General features: G+C 35.2%; 1 protein-coding gene across 1 annotated transcript in view; it reads right to left on the bottom strand.

Annotated features, from left to right (window-relative positions):
• The window catches only part of STK3 (serine/threonine kinase 3), a 283,945-nt gene that overhangs the window by 80,035 nt on the left and 179,348 nt on the right, over positions 1-24,562 (bottom strand). The window contains exon 9 of the mRNA XM_044245221.1: positions 1,075-1,267. Coding sequence (XP_044101156.1) covers positions 1,075-1,267 — 193 coding nt within the window. The remainder of the gene's footprint in view (positions 1-1,074; positions 1,268-24,562) is intronic.

Here is a 24,562-nt window from a genome sequence, read left to right as displayed (position 1 = left end):
TAATGCGCTGTATGTACTAGGAAATGGGAAGAAAGTAAGAGCAGTGAACGAATGGCTTAAAGCCATGAGGTAAGATCTCCTAAGCAGCCTCTTGGGGGGAGTAGCAAAAAGAAAACAAAAATGTCACAGAGGAAACTGCTTCCTGTTTTCATTTTATAATAGAAACAAATCCCTGAATATAACTTTCTAGGCTCTATAATGCAAGAAATCATGTATTACTGCTTTTGTGCCATTTAGAAGCAGTGCTGTGTAGTGGAAACCAGCCTAGTACTTAGACTTTGACACTGACCACCCGTGACTAGGGTAACAGGAAGAGGAAGGTCAGTGGGTATCAAAAGGGGCTTAATCTGCTTTGGCCTATAACTGTGAAATCACAAGGTCCTGTCTTGTTAACTGCAATCTTTAAAAATCTATATATACACAAAAAGAAATGCTAGTCTGTGAAAGTATCTCTGTCTTCATCACTCTGTAAGCAACAGAGATCAGAGAAAAAGTCTTAATCGTCATTTTAGCCCCTGCAACACGCCTGGCATGGTGCCTCACATATGACAAATGGTAATAAATATGCACTGAATTGATTTTTCTCCAGGAGTATCCCTGTCTCTTGATCCTTCTTCCTAGTGTTTCCTCCTTTCCCAACCAAGCCCTTATTTCTTCTCTTAGGCTTGCACCCCATGTCATCTGCGGCTTAACTGATAATTTAGACAACATGAAATAATATTGTGTTGTATTTACTGGAACAGAATTTTATGTTCACTTTTTTATTGGAAAAGTAAATGTTAGGAATGCTATCTTTTTATCTCTAAAATACTTTACAAATTAAATTAAGTTATGGGTTAGCATCTTTTAACAGAAAAAAGTTCCATAACCCTCAATTAGAGATATGCTGCTTTCTGCTATACTAAAATTTTTAAAGAAATTTTATTTATGCCATACTTTTTTTACTGTTAAATAATGCCCAGAAACAAAATTTTCCACAACTGACTATGAAAAGTAAGACAAAACTAGCCTGGTTTTGATAGAAGTGTGCTTTTAAAATAGAAAATTAATATTCAACAGGCAAAAGCTACATACTTTTCATAGTTCCATCCTGTTCTTCTTCATCTTCACTGTTTATAACCATGGTCCCCAAGTCAGATTCTAACATCGTGCTATTATGTTCGATCATGGTCTGGGCGCCTTCACTCATCGTGCTCGTGGCCTTCATCGTGCCCACACTCTCTGAGCTAGTCTTCACCATGGTGTGGGAATCCAGCTCATCTTCATCCTGCAAGCAGAAATACTGCAATGAAGGAAGACTTTTCTAAGACAGCTAGACTTCTTCATTCTTAACAACATGACAAGCATACTATACTTTTTTAATTGAAGTAGAGCTGACACACAATATTACACTGGTTTTAAGTGTACAACATACCGATCCAACATCTCTCTATGTTATGCTATGCTTACCATAAGTGTAGATACTTCTGTCACCACACAATATTATTACAATACCATTGGCTATATTCTCTGTGCTACACCTTTCATCTCCATGACTTTTTTATTCCACAACTGAAAACCTGTAGTTCCCACTCCCTTTCACCTATTTTGCCCATCCCTGTCTTAATTTTATAGAAATATTTTATAATTTAATAATAAAAGCATTTTACTTTTAATAACAAAAAATACTATTATAACTACTAATTTTAATATAAAGTACACACACACAAATGTTACTGTAAGAGTCAAAGTTATCCAAAATAATCTAAAGTTTTAAATAATTAAAGCTCAAGCACAGAAATTGTTTGCTGAAATAGAAGGCTTCTAGTTGTTTTTTAAAATAAGGATTATAATCAAGAAATGGGCAGAAGTCATGAACAGACATTTCTACAAAGAGCACATCCAAATGGCCAACAGATACTTGAAAAAATGCTCAACATCTCATGGCATCAGGGAAATACAAATCCAAACCACAATGAGATACCACCTCATACCAGTCAGAATGACTAAAATTAACAAGTCAGGAAATGACAGATGTTGGTGAGGATGTGGAGAAAGGGGAACCCTCTTACACTGTTGGTGGGAATGCAAGCTGGTGCAGCCAACTCGGGAAAACAGAATGGAGGTGTCTCAAAAAGTAGAAAATGGAGCTACCCTATGACCCAGCAATTGCACTGCTAGGAATTTACCCCAAATATACAAATGTAGTGATCGGAAGGGGCACCTGTACCCCAATGTTTGCAGCACCAATGTCCACTAGTCAAATATGTCCAATAATCAAACTATGGAAAGAGCCCAGAAGTCCACTGACAGATGAATGGATAAGGAAGAAGTGGTATGTGTATGTGTGTGTGCATATATATATATACACACAGATATATACATATGTTCTGTGGTATGTATAAATAAATAAATAAATAAATGATAGAATACTACTCAGCCATCAAAAATGAAATCTTGCCATGTGCAATGACACAGATGGCACTAAAGGGTATTATGCTAAGTGAAATAAGTCAATCAGAGAAAGACAATTACCATATGATCTCACGCATATGTGGAATTTAAGAAAATAAAACAGAGGATCACAGGGGAAGGGAGGGAAAAATAAAACAAGATGAAACCAGAGAGGAAAACAAACCATAAGAGACTCTTAATCATAGGAAACAAACTGAGGCTTGCTGGAAGGCAGGGGAATCACTGGGTGATGGACATGAAGGAAGGTACATGATGCTCTGAACACTGGGTCTTATATAAGACTGATGAATCATTGACATTTACCTCTGAAACTAATAATACACTATACGTTACTTGAATTTAAATTAAAAAAAAATAAAATAAGGATTAGGAAAAGTAAATTATCAACAAATTCAGAACATATAATATGGTGACAAGACAAATACAAGAGAACACATTAAGGACGGAGTATGTTGGCACTATTCTAACAGCCATAACATTTACATAACCTTATACAAATGCCATTAGCTTTTTTGGTTAAAATTATGATAAATATATAACAAAAAATTCACCAAATTTTAATAATTTGTCAATGTCTAGTTCTGTGGCATTAAGTACATTCACAGTATTAATGCAGTCATCACCAACATCCACCTCCAGAACTTGTTCATTATCCCAAACAGAAACTCTGTGCCCATTAAAAAATAACTCTTCATTCTTCCCTTCCCCCAATCTCTGGTAACCTCTTTTCTGCTTTCTGGTATGATGAATTTGTCTATTGTAGGTACCTCACATTAGGAGAATCAAATAATATATAGGTCTTTGTGTCTGGCTTATTTCACTTAGCATAATGTCTTCAAAATTCATCCATGTTGTAGCATGTGTCAGAATTTCATTCCTTTTTAAGACTGAATAATATTCTATTACATATGTATATATATATATACACATATACATATATACTGGATTATACCCCATTACATACATATATACATATATACGCAATGGAATATATACATATGTGTGTGTGTAATGGAATATATATGTATATTTGTGTGTATACACACATATTTACCACATTTGTTTACCTACTCATTTGATGATGAACACTAGGTTGTTTACACCTTTTAGTTGTGAATAATGCTGTTATGAACACTGGTATACAAGTTATCTATTTAAATGCCTATTCTCAAATTTTTGGGTCTATGCTAAGGAGTGTAATTCTGTACCACATGATAATTCTTTTTTTTTAATTTAAGAAACCACCAAGGTGTTTTCTACAGTTGCTACATCATTTTATGCTCCCACCAACAGTGCTCAGAGCTCCATTTTCTCCACTTCTTCACTGACACTTATTCTTTTGTTTTTTTTGTTTTGTTTTGTTTTGTTTTGATAGCAGCCAACCTAGTGGATATGTGGTATCTTGCTGTGGCTTGATTTGCACACTCCTAACAAGCAGTGATGCTAAGCACCTTTTCATGTGCTTACTGACCATTCGTGTATCTTCTTTGGAGAAATGTCTATTCATGTCCTTTGCAAATATTTGTCCACATATGCAGGTTGTCTTTTCACTCTCTTGATGATTCCTTTGATGCACAGAAGTTTTTAATTTTGATGAAGTTGAATTTATCTACTTTCTTTTGTTGCTTGTATATCTTAAGTTGCCTTTTATTGCTTTTGTTATCACATCTTAGCCATTAGTTCTTTAATGTAAATCATAGAAGGATCAAATCAGTAATAGAAGTACGAGCAAAAAATTGCTCTTTAGAATGTTCGTTCACCAAAGATAAACTGAAATAGGGCCATAAAATTAAACTAACAAATTCTGTTTGAAAGACCAAACATTCCACTATTTGGAAAAACTTGATCCTGCAGTGAAATTCATTTACATCTATTCCACTTTAAATGGGAGCAAACAAGCAAAACCTAATTCTGACAGAGCTCAAATATAAATACAGAGAACAGGAGCATCCCTGTTGTTCTCAGCTGTTCGATAGCCCTTCCTCTTCCTAAACCTGCACGATGAAGTCAGCAGGACCTCAGTCTTTTGTGCTTCTTTCATGAGTCTCTTTTAGGATACTTCTTCACTCTTATGCTCGACTATCTAATATGTTGAAGACTCCCAAATCCTGAAATCTTCTTGACTTTACTTACTAGTCTTAAATGCTTAATGATGTTTAAAACTCGACATTTCCAAATCAGATATCATTCCATCCACCTCTTTAGTTTCTCCTGTCTGCCACAATCCCCAACAGCTACTTATTACAGAGCAGAGAAATCTTCGTTAGCTACCCAAGAGTAAAAATCCAACAGGTCCTCTGAGGTTTATTCTCTCTTTGATGTCCCACATTCAATCAGTGAGCAAGTTCTTCTTCAGAAATCTCTCTCCCAGCTCTACCCCTTCTTTTTCATTCCTACTGCTACTGAGTAAATTCCTGTTTACCTCATACTTGGGTGAATACAGGAAAAGCCCCCTGACTGAACAGTCTCTCCACCCTGACCTTCTAGAATCAGACAGATACAAGTTTCAAGACCTGGCTCAAATCACTTGATAGACATGAGACCTTTAGGCAGGCTATATAAACTCTCTAGATTTTAATTTCTTTCACTGGTGTTATAATGATCAATGACAAAAGACATGCAAAATGCCTACATGTTACCAGGAACAAAGTAGTTTCACACTTTCTTCAAAGTCCGTGTACCATACCAAGCTCTCTTGAGAGAAATGAAATCTTGCCATGTGCATATCATAATATCCTACTGAAATCTCTAATGGCCACAGTTCTTCCCTGCATTAAAAGCTAAACATTTCTGCCTAGATTTTAATGTCTTCTACATTAGCTTATGTTTTCTGGCTAATCTTATTTTCCCATTGTTCACATATCCTCCAATTTAGTCAGGCTGACCTTAACTGAATCTCCAGCTGCTATAAACCCATGTCACGCCATGTCACTAAGACCTCTTCTTTGTTTATGTCTTCTTCTCTACCCAGAATGCTCTTTCCTCTGACCATTTTAACTAAATGGGACAGTCTCCCATCAAGCATCTGTTACCTTCCTGGTTACTTCAGTCTTTATTAATTATCCCCTTTTCCAAACTTCTATAGAATTTATAATCTGCATCACACACTCCTGCATTTAAATTTATGATCTCATACTGTGAATAACTGTTTTGTAAAATCTTTTATAAATACAAATTTCTTATAAATAAGAATGCCTTACAGAACCTCTGAATCTACTCAAGTTTTTCATTTGGTATTCTGTGTACAGTAAACATTCATTATATTTTTACTTTTTTACAGAACTATAAAATCATGAACCTGTAATATTTGACACTTCATTTTATATTTGAAAAAAATGAGGCTCGTAGAAAGGGAGAGACTTCCCCAAGGACACATACCCATTTAAAAGCAGAACCAGAAGTACGGACCTAGTTCTTATATTTCTTAGTCCATTACTCCACTAAATGCATGTACCTTACTTACATTTAAATTCTGATCTTGAAAGCTTGAGCTAGAGGTACAGGCTTACAATTTTAACAGCTTATATCACCATCTCCTATTCACAAAGGGTCTTATACAAATTATTTGGTCCATCCTGGTGAAACCTGCCATCTTCTCTTATTTATACTATTCAAAACAGCTATTAAAAGTGTTAAAAATATAATCTATATATGTAAACTATATATATAGATTAAAAATATAAACTATTAAAAACTATTTAAAAAACAGTCTCTGCACAGTTTTCACGGTTTCCACTCTTGCCCACTTTAGTCTCCCAAACAATAGGCAGATTGATTCTTTCAAAAGATAAATCAATCACATCATGTTATTCTCCTACTCAAAACCCTGCATTTGGCTTCCTATAGCACTTAGAATAAAATCCAAAATCTCTCTCAGCCAAATGTGATCTGGCTCAGTAATATCTGCCAAATCTATCTCCTATCACATTCCTTCTCACTCACCAAGTCCCAGCAATGCTGGCCTCCCCGTGGCTGTTTCCTGAGCATTCTAAGCATGTTCCTCCTCAAGCCTTTAAACTGGCTGATCTCTCAACCTGGAATGCTCTTCCACAAGACAGCTTTATCCTTTTCTTATCTCAAGTCTCCACTTAAATGTCACCACCTTAGTGAGCCTTGTTAAAGTTAAAATTGACCAAGTTAAAATTGAAGTCTCCAACAATCTTCTATCATTCTGTATTCTTCATAGCCTATACCTGGCCTTCTCCACCACTAGAATGGTTTGATGGAGGCAGAGGCTTTCTTCACTGATCAATCTCCAATGCCTCAGACACCTGGCACGTAACACGTACTTATTAAAAATTTATTTAATGATTGGATCCATTTATAGTTTTACTTACTAATTCATTCAATAAGCATTTATTGTAAATTTGTAATATATCAAGGAGCGGATAGGCCTTGCAGATACAAAGATAAATAAGAAACAGTTTTTTTCCACTTTGGTTTGTTAAGGAGTCTGGTGTCTAACAGAAACTGACTGTCATATGAACAATAAATTCCTAGGCAATTTGTTAAGTACTATGAAAAAAGTACTGGCAAAGTACAATGGGAGAACCAAGAATAGGGCCTCAACTCTGCCTATAACAAATGAAGAAAGCCTCACAGAGGAAGCTGCCCTTAAATTAAGTCTTAAAGGATACATACTATATAGTCACACATATACATGAATTTGGGTGAGTGCTTTATCTGACAGCTTCTTTCTTTAACAGAACTACACTTAGCCATCCCTACTCGGCTCAGCTACCCTGAGACTGAATTAGGTGCCCTGTTCTGTACTGTCACATGCTTATGCCATTCATATGCTTACTACACAATACTGTCATTGTCTATAAACTTGACTTGTCCAAATCTCCCATTAGATTCCAAAATCTACAAGGACAATAACCAAATCTTAACTATTATATTCCTGGTATCCAGTACAAAGCCTGTTCTTAATACATAAGCTATTAAACTAATATTAAAGCCCTTATGATGAGGTAGTGCCAAAACACAAAACTAAAGGACAATGTTATATTAGGTTCTAGAGTAGAATTTTATTTAAACTAATGTATTGTTTTAAAATACAGCATGGCTATTGGAGAAACTTTGAGAGGGACAATAATGCTATTAACTAGAGTTATTAGTTGATCATTTTTCTAATAATCATAAAAACAGTTATCAGTGAGTTAGAAGCACTATGCTAAGGACTTTTTGTAGGATATTCCCATTTAATCCTCTTATTAATCTTGTGAAATATTATTAACTCTAAGTGTGCAAATGATGAACCTGAAGTTCAAATGAGTTTAATAATTTGTCTAAGGTGATACAACAAATAAGTAGGGGAGTAAGAATTCTAACTAGGTCATTCTGATTCTAAAGCCCAAGATCTAATTTCCAATTTTATAAGGCTTTAAAATTATTTACAGCATTTCTCAAGTCTGGATGAATTTATATTACAGGTTAGCTGGAGCATGTTTCATTTTGCTAAGAGAAAAAAACTGACATACACATATATAAACTGATCTGTACTTGGGCCAAAAGTTAAAAAACAAACAAAAAAGCCAACGTGGAATTTACTCTTTCCAGTAGACACCACTGAAGAGGAAGGGAAAAAGTTGATTTTCTATTTAAAAAAAGCTGAATAGAATAGAACTGAATAGAAAACATTTCTATTAAAAAATTGACTGCTAGTTTAATATTTTATCATGGTTGCAACCAGTTTAATTCCCAAAACACTAAACTATTTTTATATGCGTGAGTCATTTGTCTCTTATCCTTGTAAGATTCAGTGCTGTGACAATTAAACTTAACAAGAAACATTCCATTTGGTTGGTGTGAAATAATACTTTTAGTCTTCCTATATGCCATATTAGAGTTGAATCTACAAGGGGATAATGAGGTTTGGACCTCTGGATTCATACAACTGGCTCAGGCAATCTAAAAATTATAAAAACATTGAACCAAGTTTGGAAGGGACTGCTTTTACAGCATATTAATTTCACTTACATAGTCACTTTGCTAAAGGATGCTAATCTAATTTACAAATTGGCAGTAAAAAAATAGCAATGCAAAAAACAGAGAACTCAACTCACTCATGAAAGGTGGCACCCAAACAGTAATTAATAAAGTACAAATTGAATAAGAACTAGTTTATATGACATTTGAAGACTTGAACACTAATAACTTGGTGATGGTGGTAAAAACTTTTCAGCAACACTTCTTTCTTTAAAAAAATCATGAACTCTGAAATTGTTCTTGGTATTTCAGATTATTACTAAAATTTCATTTGGTACTTCTAGCATTTTTACAATAAAACAGTTATTTAATATGTTTTTCCAGAGTTATATTTCATTTATAGATACTCCATTATTCCTCACAAAAGAAAAGCAGAAGAAAAACATGTTGATACTTTATAGAAAAAGGTCTGCGGAACAGATGCTTCTCCACTGTAGAAAGGAGCCAATTCCAGTAAGGAATACAATAGCATTTCAATCAGTGGTCATCATGTGCCAGGAATGCAAAACAGAGTACTGATGATAATCCAGGTTATGAATCATAAAATCCACATGGAATACAAATATTTGAAAACATTATTAGGAAATCCTACTCCATTGCTAAGACAGATTTATGCTATAACAGTCTGAGAAATAACCAGACTTTGCATTAGCTAACTTCACACATTTATTACTTTAAAGGATTTTCTAAATATTCAGCTACTCTTTGATTTTAAAGATATTTACACAAATACTTTAGAAAGCATTTGCTATATGTAACAATGAGATAGACCATTTCTTAAATACTAAATATTAAATATTTCTTAAATATTAAATATTTCTTAAATAGGTGTCATTCTAATGGGAAATGTTCTAATTATTTCTCATCTTGAAATATTAAATACGTCTGTATTACTAGTACAATACGCAACAGCACGTTAACAGCATACAACAGTGATCTTAATGGTGTTGATTCAACTAGACAATTCCACTGAGTATGTATTCTGTTACAACATAAAAAATTTGTTTTTATTTATTTATTTTTCCAAAACTATTTTGTAAGGAAAAAAATGAATATGTAAAATATATAAATGAACCAATTATACAAAAATTTGCAATACTATAGAGGTCTGGATATCTTTCAAACCTGTTACAGGTGCTAATCAGGGATGACAATGAAACAGCAAACAATGTAATAAACGTTAGTCTAAATGCATAAGTGAGCTTTCAAGATATTAAAGGGAATCCACACCGGCCCCCCAAAGAGCTGGAAAACAGTGAGAATAAGCTAAATCAGAACTTAAGGGCTGCTTTAGGGGTATAAGATGATGGGGGTGGGGTGGTGATGGAGATTTTAATGGATAAAGGGGGACAAGAGACAAGTCCTTGAGTTCTCTCCAAAGTGGAACTGAAACCCCTGCATAAAGTTGGGGATCTTGAAGGTCTATGTCCTCAGTGAAAGGGTGTGCAAGAAAAAAAATGTACTCACATGCAAAGAAGGTAAGACATGCAAACGTGTCTCTGTCACTTGGGCTTCAGGTAAAGACGGGAAGTGGGGGTTGCTTCTTTTTAGAAGCTTGAAACACAGTTTCAGTCCTTTCTAACATGACTTACAATCAAGGTCTGGGGAACCCCATGCTGAGAAATTAGCCTAATGCAGTCCTACTATGGAAGTACCTGGGGTACCTGATAGAAACAAATAAAAATCCACCCTATGTAGGGATTCAAACTCAATCTTCAACCCAGAACTCACATATCATTCTCAGAAATAAAACTGAGCTAGAGCTGAGCTCACAATTCAAAAGATAAACAATGAATAAATAGACAAGCTACAGAGAATGGGTACGAACAGCAAACAAAAGAATTAAGACTCCCTCCTTAAAATTAACTTAGTCACCTTAGAAAGTTGCATCTTTCTAAGACAAAAATTTCTAGGATAAAAATTAGGAGTATACAGTGGCATTCTAGACTGGAAACAAACAAAATACAACAAACAAAAAAACCAAAGCACAAACATAGAAATATTCTGGCTAGAAGGGAAAGCATTAAGTCAGTTTGACTGCATTAAAAAATGATCTACAGTTTACAGGGTGCTCTAAACACTAAGAACCTGCTTAAGTTGCTTGCAGAGAAGTGACAAGAGCCTTGGAAACTAAAGGATGACTTGGAGAAGAATGGAGAAAGAGCTTGGAATCAGAAGGTTATTACTGAAATCCAGATTCGACTGAAAAGGTCTGTAGAAACAAACCACAAGTCAAATCTGAAAGAAATCATGAAAGAAGATAAATAGATGAAACTGACTCTAAAGAGAAAAGTGTGATAGGTTCTAATCTGAATAGATGAAAACAGCCGAGAAAACAGATAATGCCAGCTATTTGTAACTAAAACACGACTTAAGAGAATTTGCTACTTCATCACATGATTAAAGTATTGAAATCTTACAATCAATTTGTAGTAAAGGGTCAAATAAGAAATCAACAAGGCATGTACGGTGTGAGTTCAGGGGAATGGACATAAAATTGGGAGAAAACTGTGGCAGGAATCTTTCACATCTCCCTGGGCATAACTAAATTTGGGGCCGTTATGCTAACATGCTAACCTATGTCAATAAATAAATTCGAGTTATTACTTGAATTAATAAAAGCAAAAATCAAAGGGTACCACTGTCCATTTGCTTGTATGACTCACAGCAAGGAAAAGCTTGATGTACGAATGCACTAAAAATAGCTCTCTGCTACAGCAAGGTCAAAGTACTGATGAGAACCACACAGCATTAACTTCAAATTCAACAGAGGGGAGAGCTTACCCCACCACCTCTTTATCAATGATCCCTGCAGCATCTATTGTTTCTGTTACCAATGAAATGGCCCACAGCAGAATCAGCTGGTTAGCTCTGGTCTCATTAGGACACATTCAACCCAGCAGAGCTAAGAACTACTGAGAAGACATCAAAAATACCTCCTTCAAACAGCTGCCCTTAAGCACTGCTTCAGTGTCTGCCAGGCTGAAAAAAAAAAGTAATAAATTGGTATTTACCAATTAATAGCTACTAAGATTTACAGTATCTGAAAATCTGTACAAAGAATGAACTTTCTTCCACTGCTGTAAGTAGGTGGTCCTTCTATTTCACTGCGAGAGCAGCGTTAAGAGCTTATACAGCTGCTGTCTTTGACATACCTGTCTTTAACAAACAGAAACTTCTGCCTTCATGGATCCTAACTTTCTGCATGTTCACAGGCATGTTTTAAAGTTACATCAAAGCATTCAAGATCTCCAAAAGTCATAAAAGACTTGTTCATCATTACAAGCCTAAATGGTGAGAAGGCGTGTGGGCAGGACTTCAGAGGCTCCATGAAGCAAGACTGCACAAGTTCTTGGCATTATATTAAAAGTTTCCAAACAAAAGATTATCTTACATCCCCTGTGCACAATAGTGACATACAATAGAGTAAATTAAAAAGTAAAAGCAACCTTAACCATGATTTTTCTTTTTTCTCCTCCAGCCAAAAGCATGTCAAAAGATTGACAAAATATGAAGATTATAAAATCAAATATTTTAAAATAAAAATACACCTTTAAAAATTGTTGTCACAAGCAGTTTATAAAAAATCCACAAGAGGGCACCAAAGACAAAACACTGGAACAAATTCCATTAATTGGAGATTTACACAGATAATACAGGTTCATAAAACAGGTTATTCTATTTACTAAAATACTATCAATACTTTTCAGAAAGAGACTAGTGGCTAATTATTTTAAGCTGATATATTTCAAAATATCATAACCACAGCCATGTTGTAAGTTATATTTTTAAATAAACAGTATTTCTTACAGGACAAGTTGCCTTCATTCAGTAATCTCCCCAATAACTTCCATATACTAGCAGAAGGCCAACGAACAGTTGTTGATTCCACAAAACTGACAGAAACATACAACAGGAAACATCAAACATTCATATTTATCACTGCATTCTAAATTGATTTATATTAAAATATTTATGATTGAATACCTTATGTTTGTAGAATAAATATAACGGCTACTCTGTCTTTGAAAAGAAATTTTTCCTCATCCTTTCTTTACTTTTTTTGTTCCATTATGATACTGTTTAATAGCAAATAAAAACTTAAATACAGAAGAAATATCGCTATATAAGCTTAGAAATGATAAGATATTATGAAATGGTTTTGAGAAATCACCCTCTGAAGCATTAAATCAGAAGACTACCTGAAGCACACTAACATAAGATTAATTTTAATGTGTAATTTACATTAATGATACAAATTAAACTCTGGAGCAGAGGAGTGTCAGGGAAGCCAACAAACCCCCAAGAAATCCTCCTCTATACCCCAAACCAAGTATTTATCACATTTGGTTTAAGAACTGCTAAAGGGGGTGCCTGGGTGGCTCAGTGGGTTAAGCCTCTGCCTTTGGCTCAGGTCATGATCTCAGGGTCCTAGAATCGAGGCCCACATTGGGCTCTCTGCTCAGTGGGGAGCCTGCTTCCCCCACCCTCTCTCTGCCTGCCTCTCTGCCCTCTGCCTACTTGTGATCTCTCTCTGTCAAATAAATAAATAAAATCTTAAAAAAAAAAAGAACTGCTGAAGGAAAATATTCAGTACCATTATGTACCTTCTTCATTTTAAATGTGAATACATCCTGTGCTGGTGATAATCACGTGGCAATATGCCACATAATAAGGAGTAAAAGTCTGGTAGAAGCCAGTATAAAGGTTTTATTACAAAGAAAAGTATACATTATATACAGCTGTTGATTCAAAAATTAAATATATAATAATACTGTGTGCAGGCAGCGTGCTAAAATAAAATAGTCTTTGTCCTTGAGAAATGTGCAGTTTAGTGAAAAGAAGCAGAAAGCAGACAAGTCAGGTAAATATTCTCATAGAAGTAAACAGAGGATACCATATAGGGACCACAATAGAGCACTTGCTCATCTGAAACTTAGAGAAGCATCCTGAAAGGTTCCCCCTTCCCAGAGGAATCAATGTCCAACACGACTCCTGAAGGTTAAAGAATTTGTCAGATAAATGAGGGTGAAGTAAGAAGTCTAGAAAGAAGAAGCAACTTAAAATTTCCTTTAAACACTTCTTGAGCAATCCTATTTTTGCTTCTGGTTTCACTACCAACTACAAAAAGCCTGCTGACTCCTAATTGTGCGTGCTCTCCCTTAGTGGTCAAGCCTCTATATCCAGCAGTCTGCTCCCCAAAATGATTTGGATAAGCCAGGGGCACCTCAAATTAAAGAAGTGCTAAAGCGACCCCATGTTACCCAGAAAGTGGCCTTGGAGAGAGGACTGCTGGTGGAATATTTCACCACAGTATAAGGGGTAGAGAGAAAATGTGGTTAAGTGAAGAAACAAAGACTCTGACTATTCTATCATAGTTTGTTCATTAATAATTTGTTGATTCGCCCCCCCCCCTTTTTAAAGGTCAAAATATAGTTACATGTTTAGGTTGAAGAAGAAGGGCCTAGAAAAAAGAGATAATGTGATTGACAGAAAAGAAAAGGCAAGTAGAGAAGACACCTTTCAAGGGAGGTAGAAAGAAAATCATGCAGCAATAAAACAACAATTTCTGTCCATTACACATCTCTCTATCACAGTGCTTGGCATAGCACACTGTGATCAGTCATCAGCTCCCTTGGAGTCTCACCATCAGACTGCAATCTTCCTGTAGACAAATTATCATGTCTTAGTTTTCTTCTAGATGAGTTTTTATGAAGGAAAAAAAGATATATCCTCTGAAAGAGGGAGAAAAGAGAAACCTAGTGAGGATACAAAACGTCAAAGTCAGAAGAATACTGAAGTCTAGTTAGTGCAGTAAGACAAAAAAAAGATACAAAAGTTATAAAAATTGGAGAGAAAGAAATAAAACTACCTTTATTTTTAGATGACATGACTATGCATAAAATTTCAAAAAATCTACCAAAAAACTCCTGGAACTTATTAATAAGCAAGTACAACAAGGTCACAGGATGCAAGGACAAAATACAAAATTATCTGCTTTCTATATATTCCAGCAATAAAAAAATTGGAATTTGGAATTTTAAAAAATTTTTATCTTAAATACCAACTCAAAATCCTTAGTTTTCTGAATGAAGCAACTTGGAATTTAGGCCAACTTATGGAGTCTGTAGTGTCATAATTTTGTTAAGGTAGTTTGTATCTTGCTGTATTCAAATGGAACAATGGTAGACTTTGGGTATTCAGTGGAGCTAAAGATAGTTGGTTTCTTTCCTGCTTGTTTTTTAAAAAATTTTTTGCAATTTATTTAAACTGAAAAAAAAAAGTTCATCCATTTCCCTCACTCCCTCATCCCCTACCCCTGCCTCTTGTAGCAATTCATCTGTCCTCTGTATCTATGAACTCGATCTTTCTGGAAGATTCCACATATAAGAGCGATCACATGGTGTTTGTCTTCCTCTGACATTTTGCTTAGCATAAGGTCCATCCATGCTGTCACAAATGGCATGATTTCACTTTTTTATGGATGAGTAATAATAATCCATTGTATATATAATAACACTATTTATTTATCCATTCAACCATTGATGGACACTTAGGTTATTTCCATATCTTGACTATTATAAGAGCTGTAATGAGTATGGGAGAATGCACATTATCTTCTTGAACTACTGTTTTGTTTTCTTTGGGTAAATACATTTGCTGGATCATATGATAGTTCTATTTTTAATTCTTTGAGAAACATCCATGCTGTTTTCTACAGTGGTTACACCAATTTAAATTCCCACTAACAGTGCACAAGTGTTCCCCTTCCTCCACATCTTTGTTAGCACTTGTTATTCCTTGTCTTGATAACAGCCATCCTAGCAGTTGTGAGGTGATATACTGTGGTTTTGATTTGCATTCCCCTATCTGTTGGGAGATTCTTGATTACTGATTCAATTTCTTTGCTGATTATGGGTCTGTTCAAATTTTCTTTTTCTTTCTGTTTCAGTTTTGGTGGTTTATAGTTCTAGGAATTTGTCCATTTCTTCCAAATTGCCCAATTTGTTGGCATATCATTGCTCATAATATTCTGTTATAATTGTGTGCATTTCTGCTGTGTTGGTTGTGATCTTTCCTCTTTGTGATTATATTTGTTCCTTTTTCTTTTCTTTTTGGTAAGTCTGGGTAGGGCAATTTTGTTAATTCTTTCAAAGAACCAGAGCCTAGTTTCATTGGTTTTTATTTGTGTATCATTTATTTCTGCTCTAATCTTAATTACTTCCCTTCTTCTCTGGTTTTAGGGTTTATTTGCTGTCCTTTTCCCAGCTCCTTTAGGTTTAAGTTTGGAATGTATATTTGAGACTTTTTTTGCTTCTTAGGGAAGGCCTGTATTGCTATATACTTCCCTCTTAGGACCACCTTTGCTGTGTCCCAAAGGTTTTGGATGGTTATGTTTTCAATTTTATTTGTTTCCATGTATTTTTTAATTTCTTCTTTAATTTCCTGGTGAAGCCATTCATTCTCTACTAGGATGTTCTTTAACCTTCACGTACTTGTGGTCTTTCCAATTTTTTTCTTTTTCTTGACTTCAAGTTTCATAGTGTTGTGGTCTGAAAATATACATGGTATGACCTCAATCTTTTTATACTGGTAGGGGCCGGATTGGTGACCCAGTATGTGGTCTATTCTGCAGAATGTTCCATGTGCACTCATAAAGAATATATATTCTGCTGTTTTAGGATGAAATACTCTGAATATGTCTGTTAAATCCATCTGGTCCAGTGTGTCATTCAGAGTTCTTGTTTTCTTGTTGATCTTCTACTTAGATCATCATCTGTCCCTTGTTGTGAATGGGGTGTTAAAGTTCCCTACTATTATTGTTTTGTTATCAATGAGTTTAAGGTTGTTATTAATTGACTGATAAATTTGGTTGCTCCCACTCTGGGGGCTTAAAAATTTATAACTGTTAGATCTTGTTGAATAGACCTCTTTCTTATGATATAGTGCCCTTCTTCATCTCTTATTATAGTCTTCGGTTTAAAACCTAGTTTGTCTGAAATCAGTATTCTAGCTTTCTTTTGATGTCGATTAGCATGAAAAACAGCCCCTCACTTTCAATCTGGAGGTGTCTTTGGATCTAAAATAAGTCTCTTGTATGCAATAAATAGAAAAGAAAAAAAGAACAAAAGAAAGCCTGGTCCTATTTCCACCAGAACTGAAGCTGACCCTTTGGAGCACTCTATGATCAGCAGACCTGGCACACAGGGGGCAAGGTGGGGGGCAGGACGCCAGTGTTGTTCTTCTGAGGGAGAGGCCCACTGGACTGGGTCACAGTCAGACCTGCTCTCGCAAAGATGCCAGGCCTGGGGGAGGAGGAGCACATGACTCCAGCCTCCAATGGTGCTGTTTCCACTCTGAAGTCTAACTATGCTGGGGGGAGGGTGGACCCACCTTCTGGTGTCTGGGAAGAGGAACTCATGGCCACCACTATTTAGGAGGCCCTCACAGAAAAGTGAACAATCTCTCTCCTGTGTCCCAGGCTTTTGTCAGATCGCTGCCCTCAACCTGTTGGTGGCATGTGGCACCACAGTTCTATTTTATTTCTGCCTGGGGCCTGGGATTCAAAACTCTAAATCTTAAAGGACCCGCCAAAGTGCAGACCCATTCCCCTCCCCTAGAAAAGAGCCCCCCGGCATACCGGGCACCATTCTGTCCCAGAAAAGCAGTTGCATGGTGTGCATGGTGGTGGAAGTCTTGTGACACACAAAGAAAAGCTGTGACCAGCCCTACTGCTGAACAGCCACTCCATGGCTCCTGGAGGGCCCTTTGTTCTTGGAGAGGCAAAATACCCTCTTCCAAATATACTCCAAGAAGGGGAGCAATCTCTCTCAGTACAACCCAGGGGATCCCCTCACTGCAGCATATTGTGTAAACCATACATGCAACTCTCCTGCTCTCTCCCTTTCTCCCTGACTTCACTCCATGAAAAGGGCTCTCTCCCCTTCATAAACCTTGGCTTTTCTCTCCCTCTGTTCATAGCTTTGAACCTTGCATCTCTCATATTCTCTTGCTCCAATTTTGTAAACTGTTTTCTTAATCCTCAGATGGAATTCCTAGTTGTTCAAAATGATTTGATGTTGATCAAGCTGTGTTCAAGGGACAAAGCAAGCAACAGATCCCCTTACTACTCCACCAGCTTTTTTTTTTTTAAGACTTTATTTACTTATTTGAGAGAGGGAATGAGAGAGAGAAAGCATGAGATGGGGGAGAGTCAGAGGGAGAAGCAGACTCCCCCATGAATGGGGAGCCCGATGCGGGACTTGATCCTGGAACTCCAGGATCGTGAGCTGAGCTGACAGTAGTTGTTTAACCAACTGAGCCACCCAGCACCTACTACTCTACCATCTTAACTCCTCCTGCATTCTCCTACTGATTAATGATGTTGAGCATCTTTCATGTACCTGTTGGCCAAAAGAAGACCTGTATGTCTTCTTTTAAATAAAGTCTATTCAGATCTTCTGCCCATTTTTTAATTGGATGGTTTTGTTTTTGCTATTAAGTAGTGTGAGTTCTCTCTATATTTTGGTTATTTGCCATTTATCAAATATATGATTTAAAAATATTTTCTCCCATTCAGTAGGCTGTCCTTTTATTTTGTTGATGGTCTCCTTTCCTGTGCATAAGCTTTTTAGCTCAATATAGTCCCGTTCATTTATTTTTGCTTTTGTTGCCTTTGCTTTTGGTATCAGATTCCAAAAAGCATTGCCAAAACCAATGTCAAGGAGCTGTCTATCTCTTCTTCTAGGAGTTTTATGGTTTCACATCTTATGTTCAAGCTTTGAATCCATTTTGAGTTAGTTTTTGTGTATAATGTAAGATAATGATCCTGTTTCATTATTATTATTATTATTTTTTAAGTAGGCTCCACACTGGGCATGAAGCCCAACACAGGGCTTGAACACACAACCCTGAGATCAAGACCCAAGATGAGACCAAGAGTCAGATGCTCAACTGATGCAACCAGATGTCCCTTCCTGTTTCTTTCTTTGGTATGTAGCAGTCCAGTTTTCCCAACACCATTTATTGAAGAAACTGTCCTTTCTAGATTGTATATTCTTAACTCCTTTGCTGTAAATTAATTGACCATTTAAGGATGGGCTTATTTCTAGAATCCCTACTCTGTTCCATTGATCTATGCATCTGTTTTTATGCTAATACGATATGGTTTTGATCACTATAGCTTTGTAATATAGTTTGAAATCAATGAGTCTGGTGCCTCTGGCTTTGTTCTTTCTCAAGATTATTTTGGCTATTCAGGGTCTTTTGTAGTAATATAGAAATTTTAGGCTTTTAAAAAAATTTTCTATGAAAAATGCCATTGGAATTTTTATAGGGATCTCACTGAAACTGTAGATTACTTTGGGTAGTATGGACATTTTATAATAAAGATTCTTCCCATCCATAAGAATGGAGTATCTTTCCATTTATTTTTGTCTTCTTCAATTTCTTTCATTAATGTCTTAGAGTATTCAATATCCAGGTCTTTCACCTCCTTGGTTATATTTATTCATAGATGTTTTATTCCATGATGCAATTATAAATGGAATTGTTTTATTAATTTCTCTTTCTCATAGTTCATTATTAGTGTAAAGAAATGTAACAGATTTTTGTATACTAATACTGTATCCTGTGAATTTATTGAATTTATTTATTAGTTCTAATAGTTTTTTTAACGGAATCTTCAGGGATTTCTTTATATAATATCATGTCATCTACAAACAGTGATAGTGTTACTTCTTCCTTTCAAATATGGATGCCTTTTTTTCTTTTTCTTGCCTAAATGTCTGCTTAGGACTGCCAATACTGTGTTGAATAGAAGTGGTGACAGTGGATCTTTGTCTTATTTCTGATCTTAGAGGAAAAGCTTCCAGTTTTTTTCCAGTTAAGTATGATGTTAATTGTGGTTCTGTCATATATTATTTTATTTTTTATATTTTATTTTTATTATGTTGAGGTACATTCCCTCTATACCTGCTTTGTTGAGAGTTTTTATCATAAATGGATGTTGAACTGTGTCAAAGGCTTTTTCTGCATCTATTGAGATGGTTATGATTTTTAGAGGGGGGAGGAGTAGACAGAGAGGGAAAGAGAACCTTGCTAAGTGAGGTTCCATGCCTAGCATTTCAGTCTGACAAGGGGCTTGATCCCACAACCCTAAGATCATGATCTGAACTAAAATCAAGAATTGGACACTTAACCAACTAAGCCACCACGTACCCTGAGATGATCATGTGATTTTTATCCTTCATTTGTTAATGTGGTGTATCACATAGACTGATGTGTGGGTATTGGGCCACAAATGTATAAAACCAGAAATTACTTACAAAAGAAAACTAGAAAATTTACAAGCATGTGGAGATTAAACAACATGCTACTGAATAACCAATGGGTCAACAAAGAAATCAAGAGAGAAATTTAAAAAATACCTAAGACAAACAAAAATGGAAAAATAACATACCCAAATTTATGGGATACAGCAAAAGCAATTCTGAGAGGGAAGTTCATAGGAATAAATATCTACCTCAAGAAACAAGAGAAGGCTCATATAAAGAACCTAACTTTACACCTCAAGGAACTAGAAAAAGAACAAAAGAAGCCTAACGTTAGTAGAAGGGAATAACAAAGATTGGAGCAGAAATAAATGAAACAGAGACTAAAAAGACAATAGGAAAATTCAATGAAATTAAGAGCTGGTTCTTTGAAAAGATAAACAAAATTGACAACCCTGTAGTTAGACTTCCTAAGAAAAAGTGAAAGGACTCAAATAAACCAGAAATGAAAGGAGATGTTACAACTAGTAACACAGACATACAAAGGGTCATAAGAAACTACTATGAACAATTATACAACAAACTGAACAACCTAGGAAGTGGATAAATTCCTAGAAACATACATCCTGCCAAATGTGTATCATGATGAAACAGAAAAATAAAAAATAGAAAATCTAAAGAGATCAATTACTGGAAAGGAAATTGATTCAATAATCAAAAACCAACAAACAAAATTCCAGGAACAGAGAGCTTCCCTGGTAAATTCTACAAAACATTCAAAGAATTAATGCCAATCTTTCTCAAACTCTCCTAAAAAACAGAAGAGGGGGAACTCTTCCAAACACATTCTACAAGGCCAGCATTACCTTGATACCAAAACCAAACAAGGATGCCAAAAAAAAATGAAAATGATAGGCTACTATCCCTGATGAACACAGATATAAAAATCATCAACTAAATATTAGCACACTGAATTCAATACTATATTAGAAGGATCATATGCTGTAATCAAGTGGAATTTTTCCAGGGATACAAAACCAAACATTTTTAATAAAATCTAAAAAAAAAAAAAAAAGTCTACTTTAATAGAAAAAACAACAACAACAAAACCTATCCTAAACCCCTTAGATCTAACAAAATATGTATAGAATCTGTATGTAATGATGAAAGAAATCAAAGTTCTAAATAAGTCGAGAGACACTCCATGTTTGTGGATTAAAAGACTCAATACTACTAAGATGTCATTTCTTCTTTGGTGTATAGAGTCTATTAAATCCCAATACAAATTTAGCATGCTAATTTGTAAATGTTGACAAAACGATTCTAAGGTTTATATGGAAAGGCAAAGACCTAAAACAGCCAACACAGTACTAAGGAAGAAAAATAAATATTGGGAGACTCACAATATCCAATTTTAAGACTTCTATAAAACTACTATAATCAATAAAGTATAATTTTGTCAAAAAATTGACACATATATCACTGATAAATCAATGGAACAGAATAGAGCCCTGAAACAAACCCATAAAAACACAGTCTACTGATCTGTGAAAAGACACAAAAGGCAACTCAATGCAGAAAAGATAATCATTTACACAAAGGGTACTGGAACAACTGGACAACCACAGGCCAAAAAAAGGACCAAGACACAGACTCCATGACTTTCACAAAAATTAACTCGAAATAGATCACAGACCCTTGACATTACATGCAAACCCAGAAAACTTATGGGAGAAAACATATGAGAAAATCTATGTGACCTGGAATTTAGCGGTAGGTTTATAGATAAAACACTAAAAGCAAGATCCATGAGAAAAAAACTGATGGGGATATTAACTAAAAACTTCTCTGTGAAAGACACTGTTAAGAGAATAAAAAGAAAAGCCATAGGCTGGGAGAAAATACTTGCAAAACACATATATTATACAAGACGTATCCAAAATATTCAAAGAACTCTTAAAAATCAACAGTAAGAACAAAAAACAAAACAAATGTTAAAACAGGAGAAATTACTGAACAGACACTTTATCAAAGAAGCTATATAATTGACAAATCAGCATATAAAAATGCCAAACATCTCTATAATGAGGAATTGCATGCAAATTAACACTGGGATAACATTAAACACTTATTAGAATGGCTAAAGTGCAAAAACACTAACTCCTATGAATTGCTGGTGAACATGCTAGGCAACATGAACTCTCATTCATTGTTGGTGAGAATACAATGGACAGTTTGACAAGTTCTAGAAAATTAAACATACCATAAAATTCAGCAATTATGGTCCTAGGTATTTACCCAACTAATCTGAAAACTTACATCCACATAAAAGTCAGCATGTAAATGTATACAGTAGCTTTATTCATAGTTGCCTAAAACTGGAAGTAATCAAGATGTCCTTCAGTAGGTGAATGGTTAACCAACTGTGGTACATCCACACAATGAAATACTATTCCATGAAAACATGAGCTAACAAAAAGACATGGATGAATTGTAAATGCATTTGGTTAAGTGAAAGAAACCAGTCTGAAAAGGTTATATGTCATTATGGAAAAGGAAAAACTACAGAGAGTTTACAGATGAGTGATTACAAAGGGTTCAGGGGTAGAGGAAGAGTTGAACAGGTGAAGCACGGGGATTTTTTAGGGTGGTGGAACTACTCTGTATGACACTAAAATAGTAGATATGTACCACCACACATTTGTCAAAACCTATAGAAATTTACATGGTAAAGACTGAACTTTATTAAAGCACACGAATTTTTAAAAATCACTTAAGAGGTCAGGAGATCCCAGAATGGGATGCAGAGTCTCTCTCTCTCGTGCACGCTCGCTCTCTCTCTCTCTCTCTCTCTCTCTCACACACACACACACACACACACACACACATCTAATTGTATTACAAATGTATAAAAGAACGGCACTGAAGGAAGTAGGCAGAAAGGGTACTAACTAATCTGAGTAACACTGGACATGAGTCAAGTCTGTAAGACTAAAAATAAAAGGAACAGTACGTAAGAACTTTGTTCTAGTTGATAAAGTTGTTTCCATGGGACTATGGATTAACAATTCTGAAACTACTATACATGTATACAGGAACTGAAATATTTAGCTAAGGAGTAGTAGGTGATGGGAGCCAGATTTCTCACCATTGCAGTGGGAGGTAATAAGCAAGAGGAGGCACATAGAATGATCCATGTCGTGATGGGTTAGAGTCAGAGATATCAGTATAAACTCATGTTCAGCTTAACATTGATACAGATGGAGATACACAGAATCAGATACATACACATACATACATACAGATATATAGTTTATAGGTATGTGTTCATACACAGGTTAGTATGAACACATTTGCTTTGTCAACTGAGAGGGTTTATAATACCCCACAGTGGCAATAAGCATACCAAGTCCAGCTCTTGGGTTTGAATGCCATTCTCTAATTAAAGGAACTAGGCTCCTAGGATTTTAGGATCGTGGCAGGATATATACAAGATATATAAGTATCTTACAGTGTCAGAGAATAAGAAAATACTAAAAAAAACCCCCTAAAAAACCCACAATGATGGGGGTATTTCAAAGACACAAAGGTGCCAAAGAGAAAAGGCTCCCGACGGTCAAAACTAGAACACTTTGAGAACAAAATAAATAAAGTGTTATTAAATTCAAGTGCAAAGTATAAATTAAATAACCATGAATCACTGACATAAATTATTGAATAAATGGGAAGAACAGACAAATTCCCTGTGTAAAAAGATTCCATATAAGTTATATAGACACTCTGCCCTCAAACAGGAGGGGCATAACTCTCCACTCCTTAACTGTGGGCTGTATAGTGTGATTTCTTTCCAAAGTGTAAAGTATGGAAAGGGGAAGAGAACAATATTATTGTGAGGAAACCCGATAAATACTACCTCGGCCAGGTGACCATGGGTAACATCAAGAGTAAAATGTCACATTCACAGAATGTATTTGTGATATTGTGACATGACAAGAAGTATGTACTTAGCAAACTTCAATATGTACACGGTTTAATAAAAAAAAGAATGCACAGAAGTCTGTCCTAGTTTTAAAACGGCATCCTTTACTGAACAAGATTTTTTTTAATTCATATGGCAGAAACAATCCACATACCTTCGCTTTATACTCTGCTATTCATGCTCCTTGGTGACAACAAAATGTTCCATTTTTAAAGTTCTACTAAATAGAGCAACTCTCATTGCAGATACTCTTTTAAAAGGTGACATTCTATAGGCAATTTAAGTATTTACAGTAAATATGAAGAAATACAGTTATGTTATTTAATCATCTCACACTACAGATTTGGGAATATCTTCCACTAACATCTAAGAAACAAATTCTTTCTTACCATGTTATACAGTTGACCCATCTCAGAACCAAATTTATATCACATGCTCAGAAATGCTAAAAAAAAATATTTGTCATGTTTAGCAATGCTTAAACTAACACAAAAACCTTGATATTGGGATTAACCTGCTGCAGAAATCTCTGTTTGCAATTTGTTTAATTTTTAAAATCTGCACAATTACCTCAACACCTATCAAAACATGTCAATTTGTCAGGATGTATTCTCATCAGACTAGCTTTTTCTATAATAGGTATAAAAATCAAATTCATAAGGCACTATTTCCACTCATATCCCATACCTTTCTTGAATAAAAAAATATTTTAAGGAGGTTTGTTTATAATAGTTACCCTGGACACAGGTGTACAGAACTAAAATTTTTAAAAACAACATATCTTGAAATGGTTATCATAAACTGTTTCCTTTTCAAAGTCACATTGAGAGTTAATGGAAATATCTATTTAATTTTAGGCCACAAA

Source organism: Neovison vison, chromosome 4 (genome assembly GCF_020171115.1).
Source record: "Neovison vison isolate M4711 chromosome 4, ASM_NN_V1, whole genome shotgun sequence".
Classification (NCBI taxonomy): Eukaryota; Metazoa; Chordata; class Mammalia; order Carnivora; family Mustelidae; genus Neogale; species Neogale vison.
Note: the sequence above shows the minus strand (reverse complement) of the source record. Positions and strands in the feature narration are given on the sequence as shown.